The following is a 20,180-nucleotide window of genomic DNA, read 5'->3' as shown; positions in this document are numbered from 1 at the left end:
GCGGAGCCCAAAGTGACTGGGCAGCAGTCTTAACTTTCAGTTCAGTGGACTCATTGTGTGTCTTCTGGTGGAAGCATTCTTCCCTTTAGAACTAAGGCCTCTATTCACCAAATGATGTTGGGAAAACTAGACAGCAACATGCAGAAGAATTAAAATGGACCACTTCCTTACACCACACACAAAAATAAATTCAAAATGGATGAAAGACCTAAATGTGAGACAGGAAACCATCAAAATCCCAGAAGAGAACACAGGCAGCAACCTCTTTGACCTCAGCCACAGCAATTTCTTACTGGACACGTTGCCAGAGACAAGAGAAACAAAAGCAAACACGAAGTATTGGGATTTCATCAAGATAAAAAAGCCTCTGTGCAGTGAGGGAAACAACAAAATTGAAAGGCAGCCTATGGAATGGGAGGAGATATTTGCAAATGACATATCTGATAAGGGGTCAGTATCCAAAATCGATAAAGAACTTGTCAAGCTCAACACCCAAAAAAGCAAACAATCCAATTAAGAAATGGGCAGAAGACATGAATAGACATGTTTCTAAAGAAGACTTCCAGATGGCCAACAGACACGTGAGAAGATGCTCAACATCACTCGGCATCAGAGACATACTAATGAAAACCACCATAAGGTTCCACTTCACACCTGTCAGAATGGCTAAAATTAACAAGGAACCAACCCTCTCACACTGCTGGTGGGAATGCAGACTCTCCAGCCCCTCTGGAGAACAGTGTAGAGATTCCCCAAAAAGTCAAAAATAGAGCTAACCTACAACCCAGCAATTGCACTACCAGGTATTTACCCACAGGATACAAAAATACAGATTCAAAGGGATACATGTGCCCCAAACTTTATAGCAGCGTTATCAGCAACAGCCAAAGTGTGGGGAGAGCCTAGATGTCTATCAATTGATGAATGAATAAAGATGTGAGATATAGATATATACTGGGATATTCCTCAGCCATCAAAAAGAATGAAGTCTTGCCACTTGCAATGATGTGGACGGAGCTAGAGTGTATTATGCTGAGTGAAATAGGTCAGAGAAAAATATTTGATTTCACTCATATGTGGAATTTAAGAAACAAAACAGACGAACCTATGGAAAGGGCAAAAAAAAAAAAAAAAGAAAGAAAGAGAAAGGCACACCAAAAATGCTTAATTATAGAGAACAAACTGAGGGGTGACGGAGGGAGGTGGGAGGGAGGTGGGCTAAGTGGGTGATGGATATTAAGGAGGGCACTTGACACCAGGAGCACTGGGTGTTCTACGTAAGTGACAGATCACTAAATTCTACTTCTGGAACCAACATTACACTATATGTTAACTAACTAGAATTTAGTTTTTTGAAAAGGAAAAGAAAATACTACGAAAGAAAAAAAAAGTGCTCAAGACCAGCAAAGCACAGGCTGTGGGAATCGGAAGCAAGAAATGTTGCCAGTGGGTGCCTGGGGCTTCTGGCAGCGCCGCCCCCTCCTGGCCCTCGCTGCGGCCCGTGGCTCCGGGAAGGGCGCCGAGCAGGTGCGCGGTGTGTGCGGCGACCCGAGAGCCTTGCCCCGGCCCTGCAGGGCTCGGCCACCCGCTGGTGCTGCAGCTGCGCCTGCACAGGGCCTGCCGCCGCTCCCCCTGCTGTGTCCCCCGGCCCGCGGGACCGTGCGCAGCAGCCGACGGGGACCAGGCCTTCTGAGCGACCTCGGGTGGCTGCTGCGGGGACGCAGCGCGGGGAGGGCCCACGGATTCGGACCCGGCCTAAGTGTCCATTCCAGGGGAAACAGAAGGGGCTCCTTCCAGGTCAGCCGCCAGGTCACTGGCTGGTCACCCCGGGAGATGACGCCCTATCCGAGCTCAGCGTGGTCTCTGCCGTTGGCCCGGTGGGTGCCGAGCGGTGACCGGAGCAGGTCAGCCTTGGCCCTGGAAGCCCCCGTTGCCGAGCCCGTGCGCGACCCCCATCCCTACCACCAGCCCGCTTTGTCCGAGCTCTGGAAACAGGCTGAGTCATCCCCTGCACTCGATCATCAACCGCCTCCTGTGCGAAGCTCACCCCGGGTGATAGTCCTACGAGACACGAGCGGTCACATCTCGTCCCACCCACAGCGGTCTTCCACGCACCCAGCCCCAGGCTGCCTCATCCCCACCATCTGGCCCGCCCGCGGCCACAGCCCCGCACCTGGCCCAGGTGCACAGCCAGGTGCGTTGCCTGCAGTCCTGGCCATGGGGAGGGTCTGCGTCCACCCCCACCCTCACGGGCGTCTCAGGAAGGACCACGGCTCCGCAGCCGTCCCCCTCGGTGGGGGCCTCCTGTCGTGCGCGGCCATGTGCAAGGTGGCCCGAGGCCTGTGTCCCTGGCTCAGCGGGTTACAGGGAGCTCCCACGGGGTGGTGGGCGCCGGCGGGCGGGAGGAGCACCTGCACCTGTCCCCGTCGTCACGTCCCCACGGTCACACGTATGCCATCTCCACTGGAGGCTGGAGCGCCGCAGCCTGTGGCTTGGCTGGCCCCGCAGTCCCCGCTTCAGGCCCCCGCGGTCTCTAACCAGGCCCAGCTGCAGGCCCAGGCCGACAGCTGCTGCCCGAGGAGAGCAGGTGTTTGCGGAGAAGGACCTGCTCCGGCCCGAGCGCACCCTGCGGTTCCCGGGCGGGCACCTGCCCCTCGGCCCGGGGTTCCCCAGACGCCACGGGGCAGCTCGTGGGGCCCTCAAGGCTGTCGCGGAGGCTCCTATCACTCGGGGCCCCCCTCAACACCGGCAGCTCCCTCGGTTACGCGGTGAATGGGCCGGAGCGACACACTCAGATGGAAAATCTGTTGCCTCCAACATCCAAAGCGGCCCCCCAAGGTGCTGTGCCTGTTTGGGTTGCAGGAAGGGACGGGTGCGATTTAAGGACTTCCGCTCCCCCTCCCGGAGGACAGATGTCGTAGCTATATCATTTGTTCAGAATCCCCCTGCACAGAAGAGGAGTCTACTCTCATGTCTTTACTCAAGCATTTATGTAGGTCAGCACGGACTCGTGAATATTTCCTTCTATCTCGGGCTCTAAGCCACTCCTACTTAATCTTACTGCTCACGTTGTGCCAGCTTGGACCACGGGGATCAGTACTTTATAGATTTCCACAGGTGATTCTGATGTGCAGCCAAGGCTGAGAACCACTGCTCCACGTAAAACATTGTATAGAATTTCACCACCACAGAAGCATTGATCTCCCCAAAATTAGGACAGATCCAAACTAGGAAAAAAAAAAAAAAAACACCTGCAGAAGGAGTCCTATGCACTTGCAAATACTACTCTATCCCTTCAAAGGCAGTTCATTAGGAGCTTCTCCTCCGTTCCCTTTTTTACTGCAGATACATAAAATAACACTCATTTCTTGATCAGGACAAATTTTAAATAAGTGGGGACTGTAGGATTCAGCTGTTGGATCAACAAGCTGAGAGCTGCCCCGTTGCCCCGGGCGAAGAGAAGCTAAGTGACCCTGCAATGACCTCAGTGACTAGAACTCAGATTTTTTTATTTTTTAAGATTTTATTTATTTATTCATGAGAGACAGAGAGAGAGAGAGAGAGAGAGAGAGAGAGGCCGAGAACCAGGCCAAGGGAGAAGTAAGCTCCATGCAGGGAGCCCGACGTGGGACTCAATCCCGGGACCCCGAGGTCACGCCCTGGGCCCAAGGCAGGCGCCAAACCGCTGAGCCCCCCAGGGATCCCCAACTCGGATGTTTCTGCAGAGACGAGTGCTTACCTCGCTGAGCCGCCGTTTCCTGCACGTGGCCTTGGCGACAGCAGCCTCCGTAGCTTGACCTCCAGGGCAAGCCCCAAAGCTGGTTTCGGGTAGGTCGAGCCGGCCGACGGCTTCCCCGGGGCTCCCCGGGGAGCAGAAGTGGCAGCCCAGGAAGTTGCCGGTTCATTACTCCGAGGTGCAACCCCTTCCCCCCGGCGTGGGCCCAGCCAGGGGACGGGTTACAAGGGGGCGGCCACCCCGACGGCCAGCTCCAGCAGTCTCCCCCTGCCGCTCCACGGAAAGGCGCTCGCGTGGATCTTCTTAGAACGACCCTGGCACGATCTTCGAGGAACGGTGCTTGTCAAGGTGCGCCCTGAACCAGCAGCACCCGCGGCCGCGTCCCCTGGGGACTTGTTGGGAGCCTCCGTCCTCCGGTCTCCCACGGAACCTACTGTGTTAGAGCCCCTAGGATGGTCCCCACAACCCAAGTCCCAACAAGGGAGCCCCTCCGGGTGACTGGGGCACATACTCGGGTCCAAGAACCACTATCCTGGGAGAAACCCAGGGGTTTCTGGCCACGGGCTCCCTCTTCCCCTGGCGGTCCCTATGCGGAGTCCCGGGGACACAACTCCTGCTGCCCCGTGGCAGGCCCTGTCCTCCCCTCTGTCTGTCCCGCTTCTCTCATCCGCGGACCACCCCGTCGGTCGTGTGGCTACAGGCCAGCCTTAACCTTCTAGACCCTCACAGAATCCAGCCACCGTGGGGTCCCCTGCGGTGTGGGGACGGGCTGGGGCTGCTCCCCCCGCCGTGACTGCAGGGTCCTCCTGTCGTCGTGAGCCACAGTTGTTCACCCCAGCCTATCACTAACTAGTTAGCATCCCGTGGTGCGTGGGTTCCCCTGTTCCCCTGTGGGGCCGAGCCGCCTCGAGGGGGGGCTATACAGAGAGCCGCCGCACACCAGCGGCCGGTCCTCAGGAGGAGCCCTCCCACGTGGGGCGGCGCCGTCACCCTCGCAGAGCCCCCAGGGGGCAGGCCAGGCCCTGGTGTCACGGCCCCCACGGCCCGTCTCCCTGCTGGCCGCCAGTCGAGCCTTTCTCACCACCTCGTTGGCGGTTTCTGGCTCATTTTCCATGGAGCGTTTGTTCAAACCTTTCAGTTGTGTTCCTATTGTGGAGTCTTGAGTGTTGCTTGTGCCCCAGATGCAGGCCTTGTCAGATAGACGCTTGGCAGAGCACGTTTTATTTTTTTAAAAAGATTTATTTATTTATTTATGATAGACAGAGAGAGAGAGAGAGAGGCAGAGACACAGGCAGAGGGAGAAACAGGCTCCATGCAGGGAGCCCGATGCAGGACTCGATCCCGGGACCCCAGGATCATGCCCCGGGCCAAAGGCCGCTAAACCGCTGATCCACCCAAGGATCCCCCTAGAGCACGTTTTAATGTCAAAAAGAAAATACCTTGAGAACCGCGGTGACGATTGCGGCCTTAGGCCTAGCGTCTTGGTAGCTGCGGAAATGAGGCAGACGGGCGGCCTCGGGGCTTGATAAGCCAAGTAGGTCCCTGTGGCGTCACCCGTGGCGGCACGTGCGTCCTCAGGAGCCGGTGAGGACAGGGTTTCTCAGAGAGAAGGGCAGCCTGGGGGGCTCCTCGGTTTAGCTCGGTCTTGGGCCCAGGGCATGATCCTGGGGTCCTGGGATCGAGTCCCACGTCGGGCTCCCTGCACGGAGCTGCTTCTCGCTCGGCCTGGGTCTCGGCCTCTCTCTGTGTCTATTGGGAATAAATACATAAAATCTTAAAAAAAAAAAAAAAAAAAGAAACTTAAAGAAAAAAGATCAGACTCGTATAGGCTGGCGACCCTGTGTGTTCGGGAGGCGCCCAGCCCAAAGCACCACCTGGTCGGCCTGTGCCCCGGGGAGAGGTTGCCAGGATACACCTACTGGTTTGGTTGCCACTGTCACCCCGAGGGAGGGTCTTCAGTTCGAATCCTGTCTCCGTCCTGCTTTGCGGTCACTGCCAGCAGGAGAGACCTCCCCGGCACCGCCACTCCGTCCTTCCGCTGCATGTGACCCCCACCTGAAGGGGGGGGCTGTGTCCATCGGCTGTGTCCCCGGGAGCCCTTCTCCGTGGCCCGGGACTGTCCCAGGCCCTCCGCCTCGCCTCCGGCCTTAAGCCAGGCCCCGGGGCTCGCAGACACCGTGATGCTTGGGCGGTGGCCCAGGCCTGCGGCACAGCTGCCCGGCACTCGTCCTGCCTCCAGAACCGCAGCTCTTCTGAGGACCAGGCCGCACAGCTCCCTCCACTTCCCCCTCGACGCGGCTCATCACCTCTTGGCTGCACCTGCATCTGGAAGAAAGGCCACCATTTAGCCTCCTGCCTCCTCTTCGCAGCGCTCGCTCGTCATGTCACTCTCGCCCACTCTCGGGGAGCTCGGCGTTGAGTCGCCACAACCACCCAACACCACGGAGCCGAATCCTTCAGCACTCTGGGCGCTTAGGCCTCCGGCCAACATTTCCAATGACCTCTCCTCGTTCTGCCTCGGCCACTCACCCGCACAGCCACACGCTCAAGACTTCCAGAAGGGACCCCCCCACCGAAACCCGCCCCAAGCATCCTGCCCTCTGAGCACCACCTCCTTCCCTCCAGGTCCCTTGTTCTGGTGCCTCCGCTACCATATTTCTTCACACTTAGCAAAATCTCCAATCCCCTGGCCCCCTGCTTGATTCTCATCAGCTTCCTCATGACTCCGTGCTCCCTGTCTAGCCTAGGTGCCCTGGGCCACCATCGCCACTTCCCCAGGAAGGCACCGCACCCCTGAGCCCGGCTCCCTTCTTCCGTGGCAGGTCCTCCGCCTTGGACTAGCTCTTTCATGCCCGAATCGAAGCAGCTAAACGTCACTGGACGAAGATCACACATAGACTTCCCTGGTTTAAAAAATGAAAAAAATGAAAAAAATGAAAAAAATGAAAATGTGTCTTAACAGAAGTAAAATATGCTTGTAGAAAAGTATTTAAAAAAATGAACACCTTGGGGGATGCGGACTGCTTAATGGGTGTAGAGTTTTCTTTTGGGGCGATGAAAGCATCTTGAAACGGGATGGGGGTGTTGGTTGCAGAACATTGTGGATATACTAAAACAGCACTAGATCGTTTACTTTAAAATAGATAATGGTCAGTTTTATGTTATGGGAATTTTACCTCCATTCTTTAAAAAAAAGGGAACAGCTCAGTTAATTGGCATAAAGTGAAGACACACCTGTAACCACCGCACAGGTCAGAAAATAGAACATTACCAGCACTCGAGAACCCCTGCGAGGCCCACTGCCAACTACGACCCCTCCGTCCTGCCCAAAGGCAACCAAATAATTAGCTTCTTTTGCCCAAATTATGTTTGCGAGAGTCACTCATGTTACGCCTATAACTATGATTCATTCATTGTCACTGTTGTATCAACCCTTTTTTTTTTTTTTTTTTTTTTTACTATCTCACAATTTACTTAACCATTCTATTGTTGATGAACTTTGGGGCTGTTTCTAGTCAGTTGTCATCACAATAATACATGCAAACCTTTGGTCAGTTTTACACCTCGGAATACAACTGCTGAATCACAGGGTGTGCGTTTCTATCAGCAACAAAACAAAAACAAAAACCTCCAGCATCCTTTTTTATTTTATTTATTTATTTTTTAAAATACTCACATTCCTCTCTAGCTCCTTCCCCATTTCTCTGTTCCTCTTCATGGTGAAACTTCTCCAAAAAGCCATCTATGCAAGCTACCTCCGTTCTTTATCTCACATCTCACATTCACTATTTTTGAGCTCACTTGTTCTTGTTTAATTTCTGCCTGCTTTTCTTTCACGATTTCTTGGGGTTTTTTTTTGTTGTTGTTGTTGTTGTTGTTTTTGAACATATGGGATGATTTGAATACCCAGGATAAATTGACGGAAGTCAATTTCTTTTTTTTTTTTTTAAGATTTTATTTATTTATTCATGAGAGACAGAGACAAAGAGAGAGAGGCAGAGACCCAGGCAGAGGGAGAAACAGGCTCCATGCAGGAGCCCGATGCAGGACTCGATCCCAGGTCTCCAAGATCACACCCTGGGCCGAAGGCAGGCGCTAACCCACTGAGCCACCCAGGGATCCCCTGGAAGTCAATTTCAAGCGAAATCTGAAATCAGTGGAATGTCGTTAAAAATCCTTCCAAATTAATCGTCACAGAAGCAAAAAGCACACTTGAATTCTATTTGTATAAGATTTTGTAAAATAAAAAAGGCAACGTTTCCGTAAATGTAATGTGCAACATCATAGGTTCCTGCCACTACGTGCATCAGTATTACAGGCGATCCTAAATACAGCACAACTAGTCAGCAACAAGTCATCTATATCCAGGCTAACCAAGCTTTGCACGTGTTCCACGCTACGCAGTAAGACAGAGACCAGTCCACAAGATTTCCAAAGCATATCTTACAGTCGACGTGACCACAGCAAGTCATTAGACGGTAGTGCCCTAAAACACCCCCCATGGAAAATTAACACCGACCCGTTAGTGCCAAGGGCTTCAGGCCAAGTCACGGAAACTCCAAAGATCAACTCAAATCTCAAGTCCTTTAGGCAAAGTGACGTCTCGCAGGATCCACCAAGAAGATCACAGCAAAACAAAGCACGGAAATAACCAAGCTACACTGGCCACCGTCTTAGATGAAAATCACAGGGACGTGAAGGTGGAACCCGTGGCTACCTGTGTGTTTTGCGCACCGTGTGTGTGTCTTTTGCGCACCGTCATTTAAGTGGGTACAGACGAGCTTCTCGTCAGTGCTCACACAATCTCAAATAGGCACACGTTCCTGTGCATAAAAAGACAATCGTGCATGATTTTTTAAAAAACCCTCCCACCATTAGTCGGTTGTAATCACCCGTTAGCATCTTGGTTACCAGGAGCCACGTACTTTCCTTCTTTACCACAAGGACGGGACACGTGAGAGAAGAGCGACATCAGAGACAGTGAAGCAAAGGTAAGTTGCAGCCCGTCCGGGTCCAGGGTTCAAGAACACCTTGTCACTGCCAAGAGTGGGTGTGCCGGAGGTCCACCCGAGAACCGACACACACGCAGGCAGCCGGGGAGGGGACACATCCGGACCCAGGCCGCTTTCCTGCCACCAGCTACTAGCAGACGCGGGAGGTCACCTAGGAAGACGAAGGGTTTGATAAAGAACTTCTCACCTTTCCGTTCCAGCGTTCCCGAGCTTCCGTTTTGCTCCTTGAACATCTAGACAAACATTTAAAAATCACTGTCACCGGGGGCAGCCCGGGTGGCTCAGCGGTTTAGCGCCGCCTTCAGCCTGGGGCCTGATCCTGGAGACCTGGGATCGAGTCCCACGTTGGGCTCCCTGCATGGAGCCTGCTTCTCCCTCGGCCTGGGTCTCTGCCTCTCTCTCTCATGAATAAACAAAATCTTTAAAAAAAATAAAAATAAAAAAATAAAAATCACTGTCACCGGGCCCCTGGGGGGCTCAGCGGTCTGGCGCCTGCCTTCAGCCCAGGGCATGACCCTGGGTCCCAGGATCGAGTCCCGCGTCGGGCTCCCTGCATGGAGCCTGCTTCTCCCTCTGCCTGGGTCTTGGCCTCTCTCTCTCTCTTTCTGGGTCTCTCATGAATAAATAAGTAAAATCTTTAAAAAATAATAATAATAAAAATGAAAATCATTGTCACGGGGCCCCTGGGTGGCTCAGTCGTTAAGCATCGGACTCTAGATTTTGGCTCAGGTCACGAGAGCAGGGGGTGACACTGAGGCCCACGACGAGCTCTGGACCGTCTCTCCCCCTCGCCCCCCCCAACCTGCCCTGCTCCCCGCCCACAGGCACTAGACTAAATAAATAAATAATAAAATCTTCGAAAAACTATTCTTGTTCCGTTGTCACTTACTAGAGGTCGTTGCTCTCATGCCCCGTGTCACACTGTCCCTTAGTAGAGGTCATGCACTCTAATGCCCCGTGTCACACTGTCCCTTAGTAGAGGTCGTTGCTCTCATGCCCCGTGTCACACTGTCCCTTAGTAGAGGTTGTGGCTCTCATGCCCCGTGTCACACTGTCCCTTAGTAGAGGTCGTTGCTCTCATGCCCCGTGTCACACTGTCCCCGACTAGAGGTCATATGCTCTAATGCACTGCCACACTGTCCCTGTTAGTGTGATGAAGTGTAATACAGGGTCACACTCCCCTTGACTCTGGGTAATGCACTGCTTGGGGCAGAGAACACCTACCCAGGAAGAGCCCGGAATGGGGGAAGTCTCAGTTCTAAAGGCTGGAAGTCCAAGGTCAAGGTGTCAGCAGGGTTCTCTCTCCAAGTTCTTTTTTTTTTTTTAAATAAAATAATTTTTATTGGTGTTCAATTTACCAACATACAGAATAACACCCAGTGCTCATCCCGTCAAGTGTCCCCCTCAGTGCCCTTCACCCACTCACCCACACCCCCCGCCCTCCTCCCCTTCCACCACCCCCAGTTCATTTCCCAGAGTTAGGAGTCTTTATGTTCTGTCTCCCTTTCTGATATTACCCACACATTTCTTCTCCCTTCCCTTATATTCCCTTTCACTATTATTTATATTCCCCAAATGAATGAGAACATACATGTTTGTCCTTCTCCGACTGACTTACTTCACTCAGCATAAGACCCTCCAGTTCCATCCACGTTGAAGCAAATGGTGGGTATTTGTCGTTTCTAATGGCTGAGGAATATTCCATTGTATACAGAGACCACATCTTCTTTATCCATTCATCTTTCGATGGACGGCTCCTTGCACAGTTTAGCTATTGTTCTCTCCAAGTTCTAACGGAAGAATCCCTTTCTGCCCCTTCCAGCTTCAGGCCGTTCCCGCCAATATTTGGTGTCCCCTGACTTACGGGTGCTCAGGTGCTACGCTAGCAGGACTTGCTGGATGCAGGCTATTGGGCTGCCAGCAAAAGCCGTGCACAGGAAGGTGTCGTGCCTCCCAACATGCCCAAATCTGCTCTCTGGGGTGCCAAGGATAGCTGTTCACAGACAGGTGCCATGCTGGCATCACTGTGCTCCCAGTTGCCCAAGGTGGGCCCGAGGAAGCTGCCGTGGCCACTGGCCCTGCCTCCCGCAGGCCCCGGCCTCATCAGCCACCCTCATGGCCGAGCCTAGCTGCATGTGAAGCAGATTAGAACCAGGAAGCAAAACCCTCCTGCCCAAGGGTTCCCACCGCACCTTTCACCAGCAGGACTTAGCATCATCCCAGCAGGCGAAGGAGAAATAGCTGTAGGGTCCGTCTCCATCCAGTAGCACAGAGCAGGCTATGAAGGGTGGGTCTGGAGCCCAGAGGCAGGAAGTTGATCACTGATACAGCCCACCTCTCTGGCTATGTGGCTTCCATATACGGATCTCTACAAACATCGCAACTCCTATAAAATAGCAAAACAACTTTCTATTTCTTTTCTTTCAGATTTTATCTTATTTTTTAAATTTTATTTATTTATTTATTCATGAGAGAAAGAGAGAGAGAGGCAGAGACACAAGCAGAGGGAGAAGCAGGCTCCATGCAGGGAGCCCGACATGGGACTCGATCTAGGGACTCCAGGATCATGCCCTGGGCTGAAGGCAGGTGCTAAACCGCTGAGCCACCGGGGCTGCCCTATTTTATTTTTTCATTTATTTTATTTATTTATTTTTAATTTTTTAAAAGATTTATTTATTTATGATAGACATGGGGGGGGGCCAGAGACACAGGAGGAGGGAGAAGCAGGCTCCATGCCGGGAGCCCGACGTGGGACCCGATCCCAGGACTCCAGGATCACGCCCTGGGCCAAAGGCAGGCGCTAAACCACTGAGCCACTCAGGGATCCCTATTTTATTTTTTTAAAAGATTTATTCATTAATTTTAGAGGGAGGAGAGGGGCAGAGGGAGAGGGAGAGAGAGAATCTAAAACAGATTTCCTGCTGAGTGTGGAGCCCAACACAGGACTCGATCCCAGGACCCTTGGGATCATGACCTGAGCCAAAACCAAGAGTCAGACACTTAACTGATCCACCCAGGCACCCCTAAGATTTTATTTTTGTAAGTAATCTCTACACCAAATGCGGGGCTCGAACCCACCACCCCAAGGTTGAGAGTCACATGCTCCACCGACTGAGCCAGCCAGACACAACTTAATATTTTTAACTAAAACTATAGGTATCCTTCCAAGTAGAGAAGTTCTCACCGTTTCCTCAAAATGAAGAGAGGTAAAGTCCAGTCACCGTATCCATCGCTAGTTATGTTCATTAATCCCCAAGTGTTGTCACAATTCGATTTGCTATTGTATGAGCCCAAAGACTAAAGTTAACGTCCAACGACTTATATTTAAAAATAAAAATGAAGAGAAGGAGAAAGACGAAGGAAATGGTGATATATGCAAATAAAAACCTACATCTACCAAGCAAAGAGAAAAATATGCAAAGCAATGTACCCCTCACTTCTTTATTTGGCCACGAGACTGTAGTTGATATCTATGGCTTCTTTCTTTTCTTACTCATCCTGTGTGTCTCCCACCCTCAGTCAAAACTTCAGCTGCCAGAGATTCTTTATGTAGTGGAATGACCCAAACCTTCATTCCTAAAAAGGACAGGGCGGCCAATTATCTTGCATTTGTTGCTTGTTTGTTTCTATGGTCTCCATTGACCCTTCACGTTGGGCATGGAAACACTAAAGACACCCCAGAGAATCCCCTGGGTGCCAGACGAATTCTCCTTGTCCCCACTGTGTGCAGCAACTTCGTTTCCTGTTGGTAGTTAAGACCGATCACTGCAGCCGTTAGACTTTTCTGCTGCCGGTTGGTTCAACGGCATTAGGCACCCACAGAGGCCAGAGGAAAGTCTCACTTCCCAACTTAATAGCACCATTGTTGTTTCCCTGGTAGAAAGATTTCCTCTTTGGGGATTAAGACCTCCAGACCAGCAGAACCCAAGGATGAGAAGCAAAACTCAACTAGAAGTGAGTTATTAGGTAAAATACTGAGAAGAGCCACTCCCATTTGGAACCCTTGATTCTGGACCCATGTGTTCTGGTTAGAGGGGAGCCCGTAGGGTCCTTTCTCAAGGGCTCTTATTTAATCAATCAAGGAGCTTTCGATCTGTAAATTGATGTAGATTGGGAGCTTGGTAAAAGGCCATGACTGCCCGCAGTGGCTCAGCAGAAGCGTTGGGCTACCAGTCTTGTCTAGATCAAGCAATTCTTGAGTAAATGGCTCAGCTGTTCTCATTCCGGGCGCTTGATACGCTACCCACCACCCAAGGTCAGGCGGAGGCATTCTGATCACGCTCCAGGTAGACGCACCCACTCTGCCACTGGGGCCTAAGTGACTGTCGCTCTAAGGTCCCATCCTCACCCCTGGGATTGGGGAGGCTGTGTTGGTGGCGACCGCTTCCATCTGGCCTGCCAAGCCGACCAACCATAGGGCCATCCTTGAGAGAGTTTGCAGGGGCTCCACTCCTTGATGCAGTCCTCGCTCGCTTCAGTGAGCCAGATGCACTCTGGCCTGGTCATGCAGCATAGCGGGGTGGCAGGACTGAGTCATGACGTGATGAGAACGGTAAAGAAATGTTTTGTACCATCTTCCGGGCTCTGTTCACAACTGACTAGTTTTTTCCTAATAATATGGACCATTCTGGGGACACCTGGGTGGTTCAGTGGTTAAACGTCTGCCTTCGGCTCGGGGCATGACCCCGGGGGTCCTGGGATCGAGTCCTGCATCGGGCTCCCTGTATGGAGCCTGCTTCTCCCTCTGCCTGTGTCTCTGCCTCTCTGTGTGTCTCTCATGAATAAATGAATAAAATCTTCAAAAAATAGTAATAATAATATGAACCATTTTTATGGCATGGTGGAAAAATATAGATTCTACATGAGTCAAAGCCTCAGAATAGCAGAAACCAAGAAGTCCTGGGTTCTTTAGGTGCATTCATTTGTGAATCTCTTCTTTTTTTTAGGATTCTGCTATTATTATGACAAATTTCCCATCCTTACCCTTGGGTTTCTCCATTCAAGTTCTAGGGGGGGAAAAGCTGATTTTCCCCTTACTATTTTTTCAGTATTCTTGGAGCCAATACCAATCAAACCCAAATTCAGTAACAAGGCGTGCTCCTAGTAGGCCCAGTTAGCAAGTATTTTGAAGAGTAAAAAACTTTAACATCAACTTCCACAAATGCATGTGACATCATGCTTTTAAGCTGGAAGAAGTGCTTGGGGAATGACACATGGTATGAAGAAACCTGAACAGGCTGTACTCAGGGAAAAATATGTGATTTATCTAAGCATCGTAAATACTTCAGAGTTTAGTTTTCCTGGTAGGAATGTCTCATGTAAACAGTAGCAGGGACTATCCCAATAGCAAAATTTCCAAGCACGAAAATAAATCAAATTTTTCTGAAGAACGTTTTCTCGGTAATATCTGGGCCCTTTTATTTACAGAGCAGAAGAGGGAAGAAATATGAAAAACATACTTCTATTGCCTTATCTTTGCTCGTATCCTTTTCCTTGCACTGAAGAGAAAATGCACTGTGCGCTAAATTCAAGGCCAATGCCGTATCACTAAAGCCATCAAGTTTTGCAAATCCGTCCCATGGCAATGCAGCACTACTTGTTTGGGAACCCGCTGTCTGGGCGCGGGTACCCCCAAGGCCCCCCAGACCCCTGCATTACCAGGGCTCCTGAACAAGGCACGAGCCAAGCCTTTAAAGGAGAACTGGAGCCTCTCTCATGCAGCCAAATGAAACATATTTGTGCTCTGTTAACTCTGTCTTCACTTTTGCCCACAGAATCTGGGATATTTGAGGTGCTTAAAATATATTGCTTTCAAAATGCAAAAGCAGCTCCAGCATTTCAGAAACAGAAGAACAAAACCAAAATGTTGAATTCTGATCCATCTAATCTTCATTAGATTGGCTTGTTGTCTTCCATCTGTGTTGTTTTTTTGTTTTTGTTTTTGTTTTTGTTTTTTTAATCCCTGCTGTAATCCCTGATCAATACTCATTTTCTCAGGGTGTAGTTTCATAGCTTTGGTACCACTTCCTATCTCTCCACGTCTGAGAAGGTACCAGCCACTTACATTCTTCTGTTTTACAGGCACTGATTGTTTGCTCTTTTCCTTTTCCCATCTGCCGAGCTGATTCCACTTAACTCAATGAAACTTCAGTCTCTAGATTCTTTTATTTTAGTCATTTAAGCTTTCTCACGTTAAACTAAATCATGAACAAGCCAGACCTGTGTGTTTGACCTGGAGTGATAAAAACACAATGCTAGTCAAAGAGGCCCTTGTGAAAATCTAAATGAGCGTAGAATAAGCCAGGTGAGCTTCAGAGAGGAAGACAAACCATGAGAGACTCTTGGCTCTGGGAAACACATGGGGGGTCTCTGGAGGCGAGGTGGGTGGGGGTAACTAACTGGGTGATGGGCACTGAGGGGGACACATGATGGGATGAGCACTGGGTGTTATACGCAACTGATGAGTTATTGAAAACTACATCTGAAACTAATGAAACTAATGATGTGCTCTATGTTGGCAAATTGAATTTATATTAAATAAACAAACAAATGTCTCCATATATGTTTATAGGTTATGTGTTACCTCCTCTGTGAAAACACTTTTTTTTTCTTTTTTTTTTCCTCTTATTTTTCTACTTGGCTGCTTATGCTTTTTTTTTTTTCCCCCACTGATATGTATATTGATAATTATTCCTGGCCAGTTTTATGTACTTGAATATCTACTAGATATAACTTTTCACCTTCTCTAAGGTACTTTTTTTAAGATTTTATTTATTTATTATTGAGAGAGAGAGAGAGAGAGGGAGAAGCAGGCTCCATGCAGGGAGCCCGACTTGGGACTTGATCCCGGGACCCCAGGATCACGCCCTGGGCTGAAGCCGGCGTTAAACCACTGAGCCATCCAGGCTGCCCTCTCTAAGGTACTTTTGATGAACAAAAGTTCTTAATTTTTTATAGTAATGTTTATCAACCTTTTATAGTCCACATTTTTGTGTCTTCTTTACAATCTTTCTCTACTGCGATGTCTAAATTCTGTCTACTTCTGTTTTCTACAGTGAATTTTTAATAAACCTGGGAGGAGAGAGGGTACCTGGTTGTCTGTTCAACCTGTTAATAATCAAAGAGAAATGTTGAAATCTCCCAGTAGGATAGTGGATTTACCATTTCTACCTATTGTTCCATCATTTTGCTTCATATTGCATCCTTTTGTTTTAGGAGGTGTGTACATGCTGTGTATCTTCTTGCTTTTTGTTATTAAGTCCATTTTATCTAATGTTACTGTAGTAAGCCAGCTCTATTTCAAGTAGTATTTTACTGATACGTCATTTTTCATACATTGACTTACAACCATTTTATTTCCTATGCCTTATGTTTATTTCTTTTTTTTAAAGATTTATTTATTTATTCATTCATAGAGAGCAAAGAGAGAGGCAGAGACACAGGCAGAGGGAGAAGCAGGCTCCCTGCAGGAAGCCTGATATGGTACTCGATCCTGGGTCTCCAGGATCACACCCCAGGCTGCAGGCAGCGCTAAACAGCTGCGCCACTGGGGCTGCCCCCTTATGTTTATTTCTTATTAGTAGCACAGTTTAAAAGAAAAACAACAACAAATGAATCCAATTTGTTGAGGTACCTGAGTGGCTCAGTCAGTTAAGCATCCAACTCTTGGTTTTGGTTCAGGTCATGACCTCAGGATCATGGAGTGGAGCCCCATGTCAGGATCCGTACTCCTCAGGGAATCTGTGTGAGATTCTCTCTCCCTCTCCTTCTGTCCCTCCCCTTGTTCATGTGCACTCTCTCTCTCATATAAACAAATCTTTTTTAAAATGTTTTTAAAAGTCCAATTTATGAATCTTTGTATGTGATGAATTTAGCTCATGTACATTTATTGTAATTATTTTTATGTTTGAATTGTTTCTGCCATCTGAATTTTTTATTTCACCTATTTTTTATTTGGCTTTTATTTTTAGATTTATTCGTCACTCATTTTTTTAAATTAATAGCTATATCATTCCCCAAATAAGAACAAAACTTTATTATATACTCATATCTCTTCATCTCTACTCCTCAAACCCATATTACCTTAATATTACATTGTTACCTATATTTTAATGCCAGTTTATTGTGGATAATAATTTTTCTCTAGTCATAGTTATTCTTCTAAGTCAAACAAATTCTACCAAGCGCTTGATCATCTTTACTTCACATATTTCTTGCAATATCTACTACTAGATTTTTCTCTCCCCTTTTGAAGCCCTTTGTCTAAAATAGTTTCCAACATAGTCTTTGTGTGATAAGTTTTCTGAATACTTCTATGCCTGAGAAAATTTTTTATCATGCCCTTGCTTTTCAGTGGCAGATTGGACATAAGGATAGAGGATGATTCTAATTTCTTTTCCTGCAATATTTTGAAAATACCACTCTGCTACATTTTTTTTTATTTTAATATTTTATTTACTTGACAGAGAGAGAAAGCACACACAGGGGGAGCGGCAGGCAGAGGGAGAGGGAGAAGCAGGCTCCCCATGGAGCAGGGAGCCCAATGCAGAGTTTTATGCAGGGCTTGATCCCAGGACCCCAGGATTACGATTTGAGCAGAAGGCAGACTCTCAACTGAGTGAGCCACCCAGGCGCCCCACCGCTCTACTATATTCCTGAATCAATTGGTCTTTTTGAGAAATCTGATGTCAGTCTGACTTCTGTGTTCTTTTCATGATCTTCTCTCTCTTTGCAGGCTTTTAAGATTTCCTCTGCTTCTCTGAAACTCTTTAATGTAAAGTGTCCTGATGTGGAATTTTTTTCCTTATCTCTCCTCCATAACCCTTTCAATCTTTTATATTTTTCTTCTTGGTTTTTTAAGTTCAATTTGTCAATATTATATTTTTATAATTACAGAAAATTATCTCAGTTTTCCTTCAAACATTTCTTTCTCTTCATTTTTTTTAATTTTTTTTAATTTTTTTTTTCATTTCTTTCTCTTCATTTTTATTTTGCCTCTTTCTAGGCCTCTTATCACCCCCGTGATAGTACTTCTATCTTCCAAATAACCTTTCTTTTTCTTTATATTTTATACTCTTTTGTCCTTTCCTTCTTTCTTCTGAGAGGTTTCCTCCACCTGGTCTCCCAAGTTGCTGACTTGTTCTGCATCTCTATCCATTCTGTTCTTTATCCATCCGATGTGTTCATTTCAGCTTTTATATTTTTCATATCTAAGATTTCTTTTTGGTGTCTTTTCTTATTCCTTCTTTTAGAAGCCATATGCTTTTAAATCTCTTTTGTGTGTTTATTAGGCCAATACTGGCTATTAGGTCAACTATTGATCCATCTGTTTTTGTGTATATACTTGGTTCTGTAATCTAATAGGTTATTTTTCATCTCAAGTAGTTGTGCTTCTCAAATATCTCTCATTACTTTGACGTGTGACTTCATGTTCCCCTGGAGGTATGTGCTCTGTCTGGTAATGCATATAAGGAACACCTGTCCTAATTAGCTCACTCCTATTCAGCCCCAATTAGCCCAGAGGGTGGGGATGGATTCGGTGGGGAAGGTAGCCAGGGCACAAGAAAACCAGGTCACTTGCTCTCCACCTCACAGGACAAGGAAGTCAGGATTTCACTCTTTGTCTTCCAGAGATATTCAACATTAGGAGAAGACTCTCTTGGAGGCTAATTTGCCAGCCTGGGGGTATGGAGAGGAAGGAAAAGTGACAACTCAAGGTTAGTTAATCCTCATTTCAAGCACAATTATTGAATCTAAAGTTGTGAATCTGACCTGTAGCCCTTGTCTGATATCCCTGGGAGGCAAGTCCTTGGCAGATCATCCACCACTGGTCACTATTTGTACGAACATTCTCCTTCAGTGGGTACCAGGAAATCTCCTTTGTCCAGAAATAATTCTTTTTCAAGAATTTCCCAATTCTATATCCCATCTCTTTGCATTACTTCCCTTATGATTTTTCCCCTCCCGTACTTCTTCAGACATGTATTAAGATGTACTGTGCGTCAGCCACTGTGCTAGGTTCCGATTGTGACAGGTGTGAAAATCACATGTTCTTAAATAATTAAAAAGGGGGAACAGAAATGTGGCCAAGTTTGGGACATTAAAGACAAATCTGACCTTCTTTCCCTAATAGCACGGCAAGGAGAGAGGGCTGCCTTCCTCTGAGAGAGAGCCCAGGATGATGATGATGGAAAGGTGCTCTAAGCCAGTGGTTCTGACCTTGGCTGCTCCTGGAACCACCTGAGGAGATTTTCTAAATCCCAATGTCCAGACATACACTGTCAAATAAATCATCATCTGTGGGGATAGAACCCAGGCGTCAATAACTAAAAAATTCTCTAGGTACACCCAATGTACACGCGGCTATACATGCAAGTACCAAGGTCAGAATCAAGAGTTTTTGGTTAAATACCATTAGGACTGAATCGAGTGCCCCCAAAATTCATTTGTTGAAGTTCTGGCCCCTCGTGCCTCAAAAAGTGACTTCGTGTGGAGCTGGGATCTTCACAAAAGTGATCAGGTTAAAACAAGATCCTTGGGGTGGACTAGTGTCCATATAAAAAGGGGAAATTCGGGGCGGACACACACGGACTAAACACCACGTGACCACGAGGAGAGCCATCTGCCATCCAAAGAGGAGGTTCTGAAGCGACCCCGACTTTACAGCCCTCAGAGGGACTGAGCCTTGCTTCAGGCCGGCAGCCTCGGGGCCTGTGGGACGATGAGCTGCTGCTGTGTAGGCGCCTAGCGTCTGGGGGCTGGCGGCTGCACCCCAACGACCGAACAGCTCCCCACACAGCGAGTCTCACTGCGTGGCCACAGTTGCCCTCCTCACGCTGCAGTCACGGACACCCGCGCCGTGCCCTCAGGTGTGCTGTGTGCTGCACGGAGGGGGCCAGCCTCGGGGGCGGGGGACCCTGGTTCCTGAGGTGGCCCCCGGGGGCCTGGACTCAGTGGGGCATGTGGGGAGCCCGGCCTCACCCCGTGACCCCGGGGCCACCTCACCCACCCGGACGGCCTTGCCCCTAATCCCAAAGCAGGGAGTTAAGGCTCAGGGAGGTTAAGGAAGGCAGTCGGGACCCCCAGCAGGGCAGTGGCACCAGGTCGGCCTTGTTCCTCAAGGCGCAGGACGCCTGTGTCCAGCCCCCCACAGGCAGGCCTGGCACCGGCCCTGATACTGGCCTGCCCCCCGGGAGCCCGCCGCCCCGGCCAGCAGACCCCTGCCCCTCTCGGCACCCCCAACCCTCCCCACCCCGGTGGTCGTTGCTGCTTGGTGCGTGTGAGAGAAGGTGCCAGAGCTGCCTTCCTTTTCCTTCCTTTCTGCCCTTCGGTATCTCTCAGGATGCTTGATTCTCACAGCCGCTCCAAAGGAGTATTTAGGACAGTCCAGGAGCGACAGTTTTAATTATTTACTGCCTCTCTATTGAGAGAGT

General features: G+C 49.0%; 1 protein-coding gene across 1 annotated transcript; it reads right to left on the bottom strand.

The window, feature by feature from the left end:
- Positions 1-5,153: 5,153 nt before the first annotated feature.
- Positions 5,154-9,530, bottom strand: LOC144287586 (uncharacterized). Its single transcript, XM_077854807.1, has 3 exons — positions 8,936-9,530; positions 6,528-6,639; positions 5,154-6,061 (listed from the first exon to the last, which is right to left on the bottom strand). Exons 1-3 carry the CDS (start codon positions 8,979-8,981, stop codon positions 5,884-5,886), a joined length of 336 nt encoding a protein of 111 aa, XP_077710933.1. The 5' UTR covers positions 8,982-9,530; the 3' UTR covers positions 5,154-5,883.
- Between the last annotated feature and the right edge of the window lie 10,650 nt (positions 9,531-20,180).

This window comes from Canis aureus, chromosome 17, assembly GCF_053574225.1.
Source record: "Canis aureus isolate CA01 chromosome 17, VMU_Caureus_v.1.0, whole genome shotgun sequence".
Classification (NCBI taxonomy): domain Eukaryota; kingdom Metazoa; phylum Chordata; class Mammalia; order Carnivora; family Canidae; genus Canis; species Canis aureus.
The sequence above is the reverse complement of the archived record's forward strand: the minus strand, read 5'-3'. Positions and strand labels throughout refer to the sequence as shown.